Source organism: Panthera leo, chromosome D2 (assembly GCF_018350215.1).
Source record: "Panthera leo isolate Ple1 chromosome D2, P.leo_Ple1_pat1.1, whole genome shotgun sequence".
In the NCBI taxonomy this organism is placed as follows: Eukaryota; Metazoa; Chordata; class Mammalia; order Carnivora; family Felidae; genus Panthera; species Panthera leo.
In genome coordinates this window covers 59,733,515-59,750,452 of record NC_056689.1, presented here as the reverse complement: position 1 = coordinate 59,750,452, position 16,938 = coordinate 59,733,515, and the positions used below count along the sequence as shown (strand labels likewise).

The 16,938-nt window shown below is 41.7% G+C and overlaps 2 protein-coding genes across 4 annotated transcripts in view; both read left to right on the top strand.

The window, feature by feature from the left end:
* OGA (O-GlcNAcase) overlaps positions 1-13,337 on the top strand; it is a 29,574-nt gene extending 16,237 nt beyond the window's left edge. For all 3 annotated transcript variants that reach the window (XM_042907497.1, XM_042907498.1, XM_042907499.1), the window contains 7 exons: positions 498-672; positions 4,074-4,159; positions 5,129-5,233; positions 5,920-6,005; positions 6,285-6,477; positions 8,487-8,646; positions 11,231-13,337. In XM_042907497.1, coding sequence (XP_042763431.1) covers positions 498-672; positions 4,074-4,159; positions 5,129-5,233; positions 5,920-6,005; positions 6,285-6,477; positions 8,487-8,646; positions 11,231-11,367 — 942 coding nt within the window. In that variant the 3' untranslated portion in view covers positions 11,368-13,337. The remainder of the gene's footprint in view (positions 1-497; positions 673-4,073; positions 4,160-5,128; positions 5,234-5,919; positions 6,006-6,284; positions 6,478-8,486; positions 8,647-11,230) is intronic.
* Positions 13,338-14,383: 1,046 nt separating this feature from the next.
* Positions 14,384-16,228, top strand: NPM3 (nucleophosmin/nucleoplasmin 3). The gene is made up of 6 exons (XM_042907500.1): positions 14,384-14,551; positions 14,852-14,937; positions 15,195-15,314; positions 15,452-15,545; positions 15,920-16,037; positions 16,135-16,228. Exons 1-5 carry the CDS (start codon positions 14,434-14,436, stop codon positions 16,030-16,032), a joined length of 531 nt encoding a protein of 176 aa, XP_042763434.1. The 5' UTR covers positions 14,384-14,433; the 3' UTR covers positions 16,033-16,037; positions 16,135-16,228.
* The last annotated feature ends 710 nt before the right edge of the window (positions 16,229-16,938 follow it).

Sequence of the window (16,938 nt, the reverse complement as noted above, 5' to 3'; positions counted from 1 at the left end):
AGACACAGACTGTTATTGCTTGTCTAAAGAGTTTAAGCCCACATTTGCAACTATGTGGATGGAACTGGAGGGTATTATGCTAAGTGAAATTAGTCCGAGAAAGACAAAAGTCATATGACTTCACTCATGAGGACTTTAAGAGACAAAACAGATGAACATAAGGGAAGGGAAACAAAAATAATATAAAAGCAGGGAGGGGGGCAAAACAGAAGAGACTCATAAATATGGAGGACAAACTGAGGGTTACTGGAGGGGTTATGGGGGTGGGGGATGGGCTAAATGGGTAAGGAGCATTAAGGAATCTACTCCTGAAATAATTGTTTCACTATATGCTACCTAATTTGGATGTAAATTTTAAAAAATAAATAAATAAAATAAAGAGTTTAAGCCCAGTGATCCTTTAATGTTTAGGATAAATTGCAGGGACCTGAAAATATAAGCAGTTTATTTTGTTATGCTTGCAGTTTTTGAGTCATATTTTTATTGATCCTCAATAGATTGAAGAGTGGCGGTCACGAGCAGCCAAGTTTGAGGAGATGTGTGGACTGGTGATGGGAATGTTCACTCGACTCTCCAATTGTGCCAACAGGACAATCCTTTATGACATGTACTCCTATGTTTGGGATATCAAGAGTATAATGTCTATGGTGAAGTCTTTTGTACAGTGGTTAGGTAGGTACACCAGGAATAATCTCTTTTCCTCAGATATATTGTCCCTTAAAAATGAAGAAAAAAAAGATTATCCCACAGGGAGAAAAATATTTAGGGAATTGGTGAAATTCCAACTGTGTTTAAATTCTTTGCTTAGATTTCTTTCAAAGTTACAGCCGTTGTTGGCTGACTTGAGGTGCAAGTCTCAGTAAATACATCACGTTGATTTTTCTCCCTTGGGCTAATTCAACATAAATATCTTGAAAATGTGTTAGAAAGTACTGACTTTAACTTGCTCTGACTGAATGCTTCCTGGATGGAATCCTGTATACCACTTTTATCCGATTTGGAGATGAGACACTATGAATTGTGACTGTGTAAGCTCTCTGCTGCTTGCTGGGTCTTGATAATGTTATGCTGTGTTTAACAGAACAATTGCTGAAATGACCTAAAGGGCCTGGCAAGAGGAAGCCATCCTCCCAGCCCTGTGCGCATGCGAGCTTTAGTGATAAGGCTATTCTGGTGCTACTTGGTATTATTTCACATGGCTTTTTCTTTATTCCTCTACCAAGTAATTGGTTTTAGCAGGGGATGAAAATTGCAATCCCTTAAAAACTCCTTCATTAAATGAACTTATGTATGTTTCTTTTGAAAATTGATTTTTTTGGAAAATCTCAAACTTGGTAAAAAGCACCAGCATGGCCAAGTTTCTCCAGGGACCTCATTTCATTTCCAGGTTTTCAATCCAGCTATAAGGAATATGTAATGGATGTACATACAGCACACAGCAGGCAGCAAGGCTGACTGACATGTCATAGTTTTCATAGTAGTCACAAACACTGTGATGGGTTACCTGGTCTTGTTTGTGAAATAGATACGTGAAATACTGTGAGCTGAGATTAAGGAGTAGTAACAGTGAGATTTCTCACTTTCTGCCTACATACTTTTAGACTCTTAAATATTAATGATAGCTTTCCTGGGACACAGCTAATTATCAGCCAAATGTAGAGTCTCTGTTAATTTGAAAATATAGAACTTTGGGTTTCTGTATATATATGTATAGCCCAACAGATAGAAGAATTTTTTTTACGTTTAATTTATTTTGAGAGCAAGCATGTACGCGCTTGTGTGCACAAGGACAGGAGACAGGCAGAGAGAGAGGGAGAGAGAAAATCCTAAGCAGACTCTGCACTGTCAGCACGCAGCCCAATGTGCAGGGCTCGAACTCATGAACCGTGAGATCATGACCTGAGCTGAAACCAAGAGTTGGACCCTTAACTGACTGAGCCATCCAGGCACCCCTAGAAGAGAGAATTTTGACCTATTGTTAAAAGGCTCCAAGACACCTCTTTTCTGTGATAGATACCTGCCTTTAGGCTCAGGAAATACCTCTACATTGGTTATTGGATGACAGCATTTGCTTTCCAGGCTTCTGGCCAAGGGGTTATAATTTCTCACAGGGATTTAAATCTTAAGTTTCCCACCTGAAATCTGGTTTCTTGGGCTTGGGAAAGTATCATTTAAAACATTCGATACTCCTCTTGTAATTCAAGAATTATTAAAAATTTAACTTTTGATTATGTACAGTATTTGTTTACTCTCAGATTTTACTTCTGTACTGTACAATTATAGGAGCAGTTTTCCCAAATTGTGTAGGTAGCTATTGTACATCTCAAGTTCAGAGCATCTTAGAAATTTTAAATAATTATCTTGGCATGCACATAGCTTCACAAAAAGCTCACGACAAGTAGAGTATTTTCATGGATCTGTAGTGATACCAGGGAGTTACTGCTTAGAGCCCTTTGTTTTCCTCCTCTCTCCAGTCCAGCTGGCATTCAGTCCTTTAAAGAATGTGGCTATGCAGTACTTTTGATTACTAACGACTTCTATTATCTTCTTCCCCATTGTGTACAGATGGGAGAATCCTCAGCACAAGTGTCTACTACTATTGGATGGACAGCGGCAGATGTTCACAGCGCGTCATGATTAATTAGTTTAAATTGAAAGGTCTATCTGTGAGGTAGCTCAGTTTTAAGGGCAGTAGGCATGAACTGAAGTCACGTTTGCGCAGCGACTGAGGCATTAACCATGTTTTCATTTATACAGCTCTTCGTACATGCAGCTTTTTATTGTAATAGTTGGAAGTGCTAGTTATGTTGTAGTCTCAAAGTGGGGGGTAGGGGAAATTGGCTGATCTTAAAGTTTGAGAGTATAGTTTTTTCCTGCAGTGTAAATTTACACTGAGCTATGGAATGGGGCAGGTTCTCTTAGCCTAAATTTTGACCCTATTTCATATTTATTTTACAAATCTACATATTATGTATGTTTTCTTAAAATACCCCTACCCCTAAAAAATGACAAACTTGGATATAATCTCTTAATGGGCCTGAATTGTGAACAAAAAAATTGGTTTGCTTTGGGACTGTCTGACTAGCACACTATATATTGTACTGATGAGACTGTTAACTTGAACAGGAGGTAGAATGCTGTCTTCCAATGGAAAAGAACTATATTGCGCTGCTTTATCTTGTCAGAAGACTAGGCAGGTGATTTTGATTTGGCCTCCAAATATTTGCTTTTAACTATTTCTTGTTAGCTTCCTTTATTGCCTCTGAAGTTGGTTACGTGGTGATCTTAATGCTGACTTCTGGACCTCAAACCCTGTTACTCCATGCCTGTGTTCAGTGCACTGCAAAAATTATAATCGTCAATCAGAGGAGCCAGATACTACCATACTTTTAAGAAAAGTATGTCTTAGCTGTGGATAAATTAGGAGCATCAGTCGACTCCTTAGTGCTCAGAATTTGTCCGACTACCGTTACTATTAGCCAAGTCTAAATTGGATCGTCCTTGTTAGAAAAAATAAAGTTTTCATTTGTTTTGATGTCAACTTACCGAACAATTTCTTTTGTTTATTCTGTTGACCTTAGTTTTCTGACAAGATTAATCCTCCCCTTCCCCTTTTTCCCTTCCTGTACCCTTCCTCATAATGTAAAATGTGACTTCAGACAGGTTTAATTCCTTCATGGGCTGTGATAATAAAATGTCTCATTATCTGTCTCATTCATTTCACTTTCATAATTACTGTGATTTTACTACAGAGCAAACAGCTGGCTTGATTTTTATAGCTGTATCTAGGGAATATTACAAATTTGACCCAGACAAACTTGAGACTGACTTTTCTTCCAATAATTAAAGAGTAGAACTCTTAAAGTGATTATTCATGAATCAAAGGAAAAAACATCAGTGTTGAAATTCTATCACAAATTTAAAAAAACTATTATCACAGCCTTGTCCTGAAACCCTGGATTATTATTGTTAGAGAGTTATTTCCACAAAGTGTTTGTTAGTTTGTTGGACGTTTGAGACCCCAGGAAATCCCCTTTCTCGTAACGTTCTCCGCTTGGATCTGATCTCAACAGGGTGTCGTAGTCATTCTTCAGCACAGTTCTTAATTGGAGACCAAGAACCCTGGGCCTTTAGAGGTGGTCTAGCAGGAGAGTTCCAGGTATCAATATGAATTCACAACTGAATTGACATTTTCTTTGTTTTATGAGAAACCTTATGTTGCGCATCAGATGGCTGGAAGGATTGGTCTGCCGAAGGCTTTCTAGTCCCAAATTCAATTTAGTTACATAGCTGGATTTTAAATCAAATTTTCCTCCTCTTTCACAGTAATTTCTGAAGGAGATGCTGCCAATTCCCCCCGCGCCTGCGAAGCGCAGCGGCTCTAGGTATACACTTCACATTGTTTCTTTGCAGGTCGCACACCATTTTAATCTGCGCCCGCAATGCACAATGCGCGCATGCTTGTCTGCCAGTGGAAACTCCATGAGCAAAAAGGATGAATAATTATGCAAGTGAATGGTGAAAGGGCTTTTGGATACTTTCCCGATTATTTTACAAATAAAACTTGTATTTGAAAGAATAGTCTGTTAATGAAAATTTGAACAAAATAAGAAACTTTTTTGGATTGGAATTTGTTCATGGACTTTTCAGGTGCTCTACTTTTCTCCCCCCAACAGGTGCTCTGCTGCGCACAGCAAACTGAAGCGCATTGCTTTGGGGATAAAGCGTCTCCTGGACAGATAACCCTCTTCAGACCAAACCTCTCCTCCTGACATTCTGTTCTGCCATCTTTTAGTACAGAGATGGTCTATATGAGATTGGTTTAAAAAAGTAGATTTGTGATACTGGAATAGATTTTTTATTTTTTATTTATTTTTTTACTATAAGTTTAAGTCCCCATTAATATGCCACTAAAGCTATGTAACTCCGTTTGGGTAATTTCTATTCAGAAGCACCCCCTTCCCCCAGCAAAGAGGTGTTTATTTTAGTAAAGCATAGTACACCCCTCTTCTTTAGGTCTGCCTGCAGTAGCCAGTTAATGTTAAGTTGGTAATCTGCAGTGCACACCCATTTAAAGAAATGGATCTCTTCCCGACACTAATCCATCTCCTTTTGTTTCTTCCCACAGCGTTTGCTGCCAATTGATGGGGCAAATGATCTCTTTTTTCAACCACCCCCACTGACTCCTACCTCCAAAGTTTATACTATCAGACCATATTTTCCTAAAGATGAGGTAATTGTCTACCTACCAACTTGGTATATGGTTATGGTGCTCACAAGTTTCCTTTGAACTCCCTTGTTAAGAGAATCTGTTCGGTACTTTCAAATAGCTTTAGGTGGAGAAAGTTAACTGAAACATTGAACAAGTGAGGGTTAATATTTAAGGGAGAATCTAATAAGGAGGTTAGACTCAAACATTTTGAGCTAAGTCCCTTAAGTCCTCTTTTATGAAAATCAGCTGAAAGGTATTAGGGTGTGTCCAAGTGGTATGGTCCTTGGCTGATTTTCTCTAATATATTAGTATTTTATAATTCCCAGTTGTGAAGTATCTACCGGCTGTTGACAGTCAGCTACAGGAAACAGCAAGCCTGTTTAAAGACCATTAACACGTTTAAAAATTTTTGGATGTATACAAAACTGAGAGGCTCAGCAGCATAGTTTGCAGCATTTTGAATCTACTTCTTAACTGCCTAAAACCATCTCCTTTGAAACAATTCTCCGTGTTTACTATACCGTGCTGTTTTCTACTGATTTTACAAGTATGATTCAATGAATAAATATTAAAGCAGAGGGGATATTTATGACAGGCCAGGCATTTTGTTACTCTGTCCTAGAAGCCCAGTCTGACTCACTGAGTCCTATTGTTAATTTCTGTTGCGATTTTTCTTGATGTGTTGCTTAACTAGATTATATTTTCAGGCTTCCGTGTACAAGATTTGCAGAGAAATGTATGACGATGGAGTGGGTTTACCTTTTCAAAGTCAGCCTGACCTTATTGGAGACAAGTATGTGATGAAGTGTTTGGATTTGTTGGATTTGGGAGTAACGTTTCATAGCCACGTTTATCAGGTTAAGGGGAGGTGATGACTAGAAATAAAGTTTTCTAGAAATTCCACTTTAGTTACAATTAAATGTGAATATTTACATGTGTGTATTTTTTGGTTTTTTTCCTACACCGAATGTAGTTTCTGTAGGTTGCCATTCAAGTACGTTAAGGCCTTAACGTCACTGAAGTCTAAAATTTGGGGTTAAAAACTCATTCTACCCTCTTTTCTTCTGAGCAGGTTAGTAGGAGGGCTGCTTTCCCTTAGCCTGGATTACTGTTTTGTCCTAGAAGACGAAGATGGCATATGTGGTTATGCCTTGGGCACTGTAGATGTGACCCCCTTCATTAAAAAATGTAAAATTTCCTGGATTCCCTTCATGCAGGAGAAGTATACCAAGCCAAATGGTGACAAAGAACTCTCCGAGGCTGAGGTAATAGCAGGTTTAGAATTATACTACAGTAGTTTTAAAGTACTTACTAAGGTAAAGTAAGCAGAGATATCTTAAAATTTCAGTACTTTCAATAGGCGCTTGGGTGGCTCAGTCATTTGAGTGTCCAGCTCTTGATTTCAGCTCAGGTCATGGTCCCAAAGTCATGGGATCCAGCCCCTTGTCAGGCTCCACACTGAGTATGGAGCCTGCTTAAGATTCTCTCTATCCCTCTGTTCCTCCTCCAGTTTTGTATGTGCGTGCTCTCTCATGCTGTCAAAAAAATGTCATTGCTTTCTAAATTCTCTACAGAAAAGAATTCTTACTTTTTTTTTTTTTTTTTTTAATTTTTCAGTTTTATTTATTTTGAGAGCACAAGTGGGAGCGGGGCAGAGGGAAGGAGAGACAGAATCCTAAGCAGGTTCTGTGCTATCCGCAGAGCCCTGTGTGAGGCTCGAACTCCCGAACTGTGAGATCATGACCTGAGCCGAGATTGAGTCAAATGCTTAACTGACTATGCCACCCAGGCACCCCTTTTATTAGTTACTCTTTTTCTTTTTTTTTTTTTGATGTTTGTTTATTTTTGAAGGAGAGAGAGAGTGTGAGCAGGGGAGGGGCAGAGAGAGAGGGAGACACAGAATCTGAAGCAGGCTCCAGCCTCTGAGCTGTCAGCACAAAGCCCAGTGCAGGCTTGAACTCAACGAGCTGTGAGATCGTGACCTGAGCCAAAGTTGGACGTTTAACCATGAACTACCCAGGCACCCCATTACTTACTCTTAAGTGTGACATATTCCATTGTTTCCTCAGCATTAGGAGTTTTTTTTTTTATTTGGAAACATTGTTACAACACTTCTCAAGTAAAAACAGAATATAGACAACTAAAGAACCTTTTTTTTTTTTTTCCTACCCTGTTGTGAAGTACCAAACTTAAATGGTCTCTTCTTTGGGTACTCAGGGCAAGTTAATTAAAATCTTTCATTTGCTTGGTTGTAGGGAGCTCACTTGCCTTCTCAGTAATGTATTTCTCATTGTAATAAAAAAAATAATAGAGGTGAGCTGCCCTGAGAGTCTATTTGCAGATAGGAGTACTTCTTGTCATATGTCTGCCTTGTCCCAACTTCAGTGAATTTTTTGTATATAATTTATGATTATTTTAATCTATGCATCAGCATATGCATTTTATTTTAGCATATGCATTTAAAAAAACAGTTCCTTCTTGATAATGTTTATGCCCAATAAATACTTTTAGAGATATATTTGGACTCTTTCATTTGTGACATGGCTTTTTTCTTCCATGTTGTTCCTTTTAGCCTTTTCTGAAATTCTTCTCTCTCCCATACCAGTTTACTTATATTCTCTCTAGAGTTTATTCCTATTTTTTACCTTCTTCTCTAGCCAGATGACTGTGTAATAAGAGGCTGATGTGGAGTAGCCTCACTTACTTGTAATTACATAGATATTAACTACAGTGTGCTGGTGATTGATCTGTTGATGCATTATTGTTTTATATTTGACAATTACATTTTTCAGCATAGGAACATACAAAGAATGACCAGTGGGTCTACTGTAACCTCTTTTACATTCACATTTTTGTGTAAGCAATACAAACTTAAATTTTTTTTTTTAAATTTTGAATATTTTTAGATTTAACAAAGATAATACAAAATTCCTCTATTACCCCTCACCCGTTTTTTACATTTGTCCAAGTCTTAAGAAACCAGCTTTGGTGCAGTACTATAAACTCCACACTTTATTTACTTGTTTTTCCATTAATGTCCTTTTCTGTTCCAGGATCGAATTCAGAATACCACATTACATTCAGACAAATGGTTTTAAAAGTGAAAATGCTTCAGCTAGAATTATAAGCTAATTAATTCTTTATGTGATAAGTACATAATGACTGGAAGAGTTACTGAATGTTGCTTTCCTTTTCCTATTGCTGGTTTCTGTAGTTGGGATATAGATGTATAATGAGTTACTGAAAATCAAGAGATTCTTTCAAATTTTTACAGAAAATAATGTTGAGTTTCCATGAAGAGCAGGAAGTGTTGCCAGAAACTTTCCTTGCCAACTTCCCTTCTCTGATAAAGATGGATATTCATAAAAAAGTAACTGACCCGAGTGTAGCCAAAAGCATGATGGCTTGCCTCCTGTCTTCACTGAAGGCTAATGGTGAGTACATATTTGTGTAGTTGCTGGTGTTTGGGCTAGGTGGAGACAGGATAGAAAGAAATGAATTACAGTGAACTCGCATTCCCTTCCCCACCATGTATGGTTTGGCTTCTGAATAGTGGTATAAGAATTGCATGTATATTAATCATTGGAAAATGTTGATCTTTTATATTATGAATGCTTATTTTGAGCCCCATTTAAATGAGAAGTGAATACATGAGGTTAAATTTATTTTGCCAGGAGACTCACTGTGATAATTGGAAATTAAATGAACCCTCAAAAGAAGCTTCATTTAGGAATACACAGTTGATGGGCTCCTGGGTGGCTCTGTCAGTTAAGCGTCCAACTCTTGATCTCAGCTCAGGTCTTGATCCTAGGATTGTGAATTCAAGCCCAGTGCTGGGCTCCACGCTGGGTATGGGTATGAAGCCTACTTTAAAAAAAAAAAAAAAAAAAAAAGAATGCAGAGTTGCCTTTTTTTAAAAGTTTATTTTGAGAGAGCATACAAGTGAGCGGGTTAGGGGGAGAGAGAGAGACAGAGACAGAGACAGAGGATCCCAAGCAGGCTCCGTACTCTCAGTGTGGAGGCCGACCTGGGGCTGTATGTCAAAAACTGAGATTATCACCTGAGCTGAAATAGAGTTGGACGCTTCACCGACTAAGCCACACAGGTGCCCCAAGTTGACAAATTGTTTTGAGTGTTCTCTAAACTCAGCCTACAGAAATAATTTTGCTTTATATTTGTGGTATGAAAATTTTTTCTGTAAATGTCTAGGTAATAAATATACTCCAGTGGCCACATACAGATTTTAATTACATATTCTTTTTTAAATTAAGTTCCATACATTAATTTTTTTTGAAAAAAATTTTTAATGTTTATTTCTTAGAGAGTCAGAGTGAGGGGGGGAGGGGCGCGGGGGGGGGCGGTGTGAGACACAGAATCCAAAGCAGGCTCCAGGCTCTGAGGTATCAGCACAGACCCCCATGCGGGGCTCGAACCCACGAACTGTGAGATCGTGACCTGAGCCGAAGTCAGACACTCAGCTGACTGAGCCACCCAGGTGCCCCCCACCATACACTAATTTTTTTTAATGTTTATTTATTTAGAGGGAGAGTGTAAGCATGGGGGTGGGGCAGAGAGAGAGGGAGAGAGAATCCAAAGCAGTGTCCGTGTTGTCAGTACAGAGCTTGACTCAGGGCTTGAACTCAGAAACAGATCATGACCTGAGCCCAGATCAAGAGCCAGATGCTCAACTGACTGAGTCACCCAGGTGCTCCTAATTTATTTTTTTTAAGGTAAGCTCTATGCCCATTGTGGGGCTTAAACTAAGGACCCTAAGATCAAGAGTCGCATGCTGTACGTAGTGAGCCAACCAGTTGCTCCTACATACTTTTTTTTTTTTTTTTTTTTTTTTTTTTACACAGCCTTTAAAAAATGTAAAAAACTATTTTTAGCCCTTGGACAATACAAAAATGGGCAGCTTGTTTGAGACCTCTTTAGAGGGTTGTTGTTACTTGGGAGTGCACTTAACTGTTACATCTTTGTATCATTTGAGTCAGTGGTATCCCTCTTGTGGAATAATTTAAACAACTCTTTGAAGATAGTGTAATTCTTAGTGTTGTGCTTAGAACTGAATCATGCAGGTATAGGAGGTATGTCTTAGAATGTACAACATATTCTGGTTCTATTGGCTTGTGACATAAACTGGAATGGCCTTTGCCCTGTGGGCTCTTCAAAGGTACTTTGTATTAAAACATTAAACAGAGGTATTTTTTGCATTGAGGTTTCTTACATCCTCTTCCCCAAAAGATTTTCTGGGGAAGAGTTTCACTGAATTTTTTTTTATTTGCCAGTAATATTTTATTTTTATTTTTATTATTATTTTATTATTTATTATAATACTTATTTTTATTTTTTTAATTTAATTTTTTTATTTTTTAAAATTTACATCCAAATTAGGTAGCATATAGTGAAACAATGATTTCAGGAGTAGATACCCATTTAGCCCATCCCCCCTCCCACAACACCTCCAGTTTCCCTAAGTTTGTTCTCCATATTTATGAGTCTCTTTTGTTTTGTCCCCCTCCCTGTTTTTATATTATTTTTGTTTCCCTTCCCTTATGTTCATCTGTTTTGTCTCTTAAAGTCCTCATAATGAGTGAAGTCATATGGTTTTTGTCTTTCTCTGACTGGCTAATTTCACTTAGCATAATATCCTCCAGTTCCATCCACGTAGTTGCAAATGGCTTCACTGGATTTTTTTAATGGAGGTATTTTTGAGAATTAAGAACTGTATATGTTTAAGGTGTACAGTTTGATGATTTGAAATACATTGTAATTACCACATTCAAGCTAGTTAACATATCTGTCATTTAAGGTAGTTGCCGCTGCAGTATTCAGTATTGATGAATACTAATATTCATTGAATATTCATATGAATTTTAAAAATTGTGGTATGAAATTTAGGGACTGGTATAGATAAGCTCCTACTGTCACCTATTTGAAATATATTAAAGATTCATGACAACTCCTATCCATAATTCCAGTTGACATTTACATTTTGAATATTTGTTTTATTTCTAGGCTCCCGGGGGGCTTTCTGTGAAGTGAGACCAGATGATAAAAGAATTCTGGAATTTTACAGCAAGTTAGGCTGTTTTGAAATTGCAAAAATGGAAGGATTTCCAAAGGATGTGGTTATACTTGGTCGGAGCCTGTGAAATTTGTTGGCACTATGAACTGTCGGAAAGTCTCTGAACTTCACTTGGTTGGTGGTGGTTGGGGTCTTCATACAGTTCAGCCTCTGGAATGGCAAAATTAATCAGCCAATTGGGATTGGAAACGAAGACTATGTAAAACTCACCCATCACACTTTGAGATTACTCACTGGTTGGAAGGTTGTATTGATGCAAATCCTGTCTGAAACAGATGTGGGCCTCCTTTGTGGGTCTTGTGTTAGGTGCCAAGACCTCTTACATGGACTTATAGGGAGGGGGTCTTCAATAAATGTAGTCAGCACTGTGTTCTGCATCCAGCGTGGTTGCATTTCTCACCTAAGAGTAATTAGAATCATTTGTCATCCTCCTTGATTTATTGGATGAAAAGTGTCTTTCATTCTTCGGAGACATGGCAGAGATGAGAAAGATTTAGTGGGTTTCAGAGGCTTCAGGGTAGAGATTCCAAGTGGGATGGTTGTGGCATAGTTTAAGCTGAGTAAATGATTTTAATTTGGGGCAGTTTTTCTGCTCTTTGTAAAGCCATGGCCAGTTGTCTCTTGTAGTGACCATTGGTTCAGGCATGTTGTGCTTTGTAGGGACAAATGTGCATTTGTTTGTGGCAAAAGCCTAAAAATGGCAGACTTGTAAATTTTTTTGTATATAAACTAGCTGTAACCTGAGTATCCTTTGTGTTCACTGTTTTTGTAATTTTTTTCCTTTTGAAAATGAAAGGGTATGTGGTTCAGGATGGCACTTTGAATAATGTAAATCAGTGGAAGATGGATTTTCTTTACTTTTGTCTTTTTTTTTTTTTTTTTTAAAGAAGTTTTATTGTTTTTAAAGTGCCTCCCACCTAGGGCTAGGCCATGACCACTTTGGGTATGAGAGTCTAATTTCATGGGACTCAGTCTTGCAAAGTGCAGTCACTTCTGGAAATTAACCTCAATGCAGGTCAGCATGTGAAATGTTAGTTTTGACATCAAGTAGGGTTCAGGGACTTACTGGTCCCATTTGCCCGGAGATCAGTTGTCCTTTAATTTCAAGATCTGTTACAACTGGTTTTATTAAATCAGAGTCTTTAATTGCATGTTTGTATCTAATTTTTTTAAAAAAATGAGCACACTTTAACCAATGACTTAAGGTTACCCTTTTCTTTTTCCTTTAACCAGATTCTGAAAGCTCCATGTATTTTAATTTAGATTTGGTGTTTTTAGGGGTTCTGAGCATGAGGTTAACAGGTAATCTCTGCAGGATTCATTTTTTTCATCATGGATTCCTAACAGTATTTTGTTACCTTGCTTCCCTGCAGTTTTGTTATCAGCTGTTTTACTTTGAGCTGAGGTGGGAGGGGCAAGGAAAAGGCATTTTCCTTCAGGAAGAAATTCCATCAGTTTGGGCTTTGAATCTTAAAGCATTGTGCCTAATGGTACCTAGTGACTTTCAACCAGGGCCTGTGAGTGGGCACTGAGTTGGTAAGATGAATGGAGAGGAGGAAGGAGGCCTCTTTATTTTCAGGGTAGAAACCTTTAACTGATAGAAGACCTAAGAAGGCTAAGGGGGAAGGGAAGAGCTCTACAAGATGCTGTTTAAAACAGTTTAAGGTCACTTGGTTTTCTCTTTAAGTACATTTTGTACTCTAGTGGACAATTCTAGCATTTATTTGGAGGATTTCAGTGTCAATCTATGGAATCAGGATTTTTAGCAAGTTTGCTTGTGGTTTTATCTTGGCTTATAATAATCATTTTGGCTGGTCTGGTCACAGATGCTAACCATGAAACAGATGTCCAGGCCTGTACCTTCATCATTCTAGGATGGTAAAGTGCTATGCTCTCTTCTATGGTTATGAATATTTATTAAGGTTGGAATGACATTTCATTGATTGTTCAGATCACAGCTCAGTTCCTGTAGAAAACGAACTGTAAAACTATCTGAAGACCATGCAAGAGGCAAAATAAAACTTGAAGTGAAATGTGTGTGGTGGTGTACTGTGTAAACCTACTTCCTGTTTCTGCTCTGTACCTTTTCTCATGCCTTTCATGTCTCACAAGCATCTTCCATAGCCGTTCACGGTGGGGGATGCACCTTCCTATTCCTATCTCCAATAAAAGACTTCCTTCCAGATTTTCTTCATGGCAAGGTAAAAAAGGAAGACTAGTTCTTGGCCAGGCCACCCTCCTCCCACAGTTATATCCTGGGTGGGAGTTAGGGCCGCCAGTTTGAATGCGTTCCCTCCCATCTAGTAGGATAAGGAACACACTTTGCCTGATTGGCCAAAAGGTGAGAGGTGGGGGTGGGGGAGTTGCCCAAATTATGGGACATACTACTCTTAAGGTGGAAGGGTGTTCGGGCTGCAATTGTAAGCTTCAAAGTACGTTTGCCAGAAGTAGCCGCTAGCTGCACATTGAAGCTAACATCCTTTCCTAGCAAGCGCCAGCCTCCAGCCAGCATATTAAGCTCAATAAAGAGAAGCCTTCTAGATAGTGAACTTCTCTGGTCGTTAAGAGCAGGAAGCATAGACGCATATTGGAAAGAGGACCGAGTGGTTCCATGGTTCCAGTAGAAAATAAACCCATGGGCAAAAAGTCTTCCTTCAGGAGCCTCGGCTCGCTTGGAGGAAAGGCAAGGCAAGTAGCGTATTTCCTTGGCTTTTATGAGGAAAACGCTGCCTTGAAACTCGCCTTTACTAGGGGAGTTGGAAAGGTTTCCGTTTTTGTATCTATTCTCCCTTTGACGAAAACTTGCCCTGGATTGGGGGAGTGGAGACAGAAGAGGGTGCGAGGAGCTAGAGAAAATGGAGGCAGGAGCCGCCCTCAGAGAGCCGTGGTCCTGGAAGTGCGGAAGGACATTAACATTAAGAAATCCATGCTTCTCTGACCCTTCCATGCAGTCCCGACACACAGGTTTGACCAGAGGCCTCCGGCCCCCGGGGGAGAAAGCCCTAGGTCCGGTCGCGCTTCGTCCCTCCTTTCTCAAGTGCCAGCGGCTCCTTTAATGGGCGGTGCCGGAACACGCTGCGAGTCCCTCGCTTTAGACGTGTCGGGGGCGGAGCTTCCAGACGGCCCTAGCAGCATGGCCGCCGGCGCCGCCGCCGCTTTAGCGTTCCTGAGTCAGGAGAGCCGAGCCCGGGCCGGGGGGGTCGGGGGTCTGCGGGTCCCGGCTCCGGTCACTATGGACAGTTTTTTCTTCGGTATTGAGGAAAGGAGGGGATGAGGGTGGTGCTAGGGCGGTCAGGGGCAGAACAGGAATGCAGATGAGTACACGACGTGGGTTGAGGCGGAGGGGGCCCCCGTGCACGGCAGACCAAGCGGGAGGGGGTGGCGCGACCGCTGTCCCAGATGTGCCGGGCGGAGCCCAGGACAGAGCGCCCCTGGTGTTCCTGAGAAGTGGGTGCGTAAATGGCCGGTCGCACCATGGCTGCACGTGACAGAGGTTTGGTGGAACGCCCCCCACGCACACTCAGGCACGTTCACACTGTTCCCTCTTCCAGGCTGTGAGCTCTCCGGCCACACCCGCTCTTTCACCTTCAAGGTAGAGGAAGAGGATGAATCGGAGCATGTGCTGGCGTTGACCATGGTGAGGCGCGGGGAAAGGTGGTGGTGGTGAATCGCTGGACCTGAGCAGGCAACTCGGGGGGCCTCCAACAGCCCCCCCCCCCCCCAATCCCTTTACTGGGAGTTCCCTCCTCTGCCTAACTCCCACATGGGCAGCTTTCCTGGCTGAGTGATCCAGGGACCACTGGGGTGGGGCAAATTATAGGGTCGATGCCTCCACAAGGATTGTGGTGTCAGTCCTTGCTTGGGGAGACCCCAGGGTTCTGTGTACTCTTCCAGCTCTGCCTCACCGAGGGGGCCAAAGATGAGTGTAATGTGGTAGAAGTCGTGGCCAGGAATCATGACCATCAGGAGATTGCAGTCCCTGTGGCCAATCTCAAGTTGTCCTGCCAACCCATGGTGAGTTCTCAGGCATATGTTGAGGTGGTGGCGGTGCTGGTGGTGGTGGTGGTAGTGATAGTGGTGGTTGTTAGGAATTGAGGACCCAAGGACACAAGATGGGATGGGCCAGGCCTTCATCCTTGTCTTTCTTCCAGCTCAGTTTGGATGACTTCCAGCTCCAGCCACCTGTAACCTTCCGCCTGAAGTCAGGTTCTGGCCCTGTGCGCATCACTGGGAGGCACCAGATTGGTGAGAGTCTTCTCCTTTGTCTAGTGGGTTCTGCCATTGAGTTTCTCTTCCCACCGCCGCCCTCTACACTCCTGCCCCATCCTATCCTTATCTCCTAGTGGAGCTTCCATACAGACTATGTGTGATGTATCCTCCACTTTTTGTCCTACTTAAGCCTCCCTCCTGCGTGAAACCTGTCTCAGCTTCTCCACCTGCACCAATGTGGTCTTCTTTGGCTCTTTGTCATCTCTCATTTAGTATCTGAGGTTCTTCCCACCTAGACCATAAGTTCTGGGAGATCAGGATCCCTGGCACCACAGGGCATGAATAAATGACATGTGGTATGAAGGGGGTCTGGCTTTAACCTCCTCTTTTACTGCTTATGTATCCACCAGTTACTATAAGCAATGACGTTTCTGAGGAAGAAGAGAGTGAAGAAGGGAGTGAGGAGGAGGAAGCTGAGTTGTGCCCCATCCTACCTGCCAAGAAGCAGAGGGGCAGGCCCTAGCCTTGGTGAGTGGGGAGAGGGGTGTCCAGCAAGGTCTGGGATCGGGCAGGAGGAGCACGTGAACTCGGCCTTGATGCTGACCCCTTGTTTGCTCTCCCTCAGGTCAGCTAGCTGCCTGCTACGTGTGCCATGCACTATGTTCCTGTACAAGTTTCAAGAAATTTAAATGTGTCTTCTCCGTTGAAGAGGAGGGATGGATGGGTGGGTGGGTGGGGTCTTGGGCCGGTGCTTGGAGAGAGGGTGGTCCTATTCTTCATAAGGGCCCTGGTGTTTCTCTAATCTTATGCCATATCTGGGGCTTCCCTTTTCTCCAGGAGTGGGAGGAACTCTGAACTTCTCTCCTGACCCTCTCTCCCCACTTGCCTGTGAGATTGGAGGTCAGCATCTGAAGCTCAGGACTACACATTTTTAATACTTTTTACATTTTTGGATAAAGGCTGTAATAAAGTGATGTGGAGGTTTTTTTGCAACTCATTTGTGTGGCTTCTTTACCTGCTGGGTTGGCATTCCCCTAGGGGCCACCAGGTGGCACTGTGGCAGCACCGAGGGTGGCCCTGGGCCTGGGGAGGGTGAGGAAATGTGGGATCCTGCTATCCCTAGGACCCCAGCGGCCAGGCAAGGCCTGGGCCCCAACTGCCTTACTAAAAGAGGACCTCCCAACACCATGCCCATTCTCAGTCCCTACAGGTGGGGGAGGGCCATCCCGGGAGGTTATCAGCATCCAAACAAGGGGCCTGGGCCTCTGTCAGCACTCAGGCTGATGGGCAGGGGGCAGATAAAGGGGCTTAAGCAGTCCAAGGAATGTGCATCCCTAGCCCCATGAGGGGGCTCAGGCCCTGAGAGGGCCTGTGAGGGGAAAGGCAGAGGCTAGTCTTTGCTCCTCCTTCCAGTCTTGCAGGCTGTCTC

Bases quoted from the DNA above. Each gene is read 5' to 3' on its own strand.
- NPM3 (XM_042907500.1), top strand. From the start codon at position 14,434: ATGGCCGCCGGCGCCGCCGCCGCTTTAGCGTTCCTGAGTCAGGAGAGC. The intron at 14,552-14,851 runs GTATTGAGGAAA...TCCCTCTTCCAG, and splicing joins TATGGACAGTTTTTTCTTCG to GCTGTGAGCTCTCCGGCCAC. The intron at 14,938-15,194 runs GTGAGGCGCGGG...GTACTCTTCCAG, and splicing joins ATGTGCTGGCGTTGACCATG to CTCTGCCTCACCGAGGGGGC.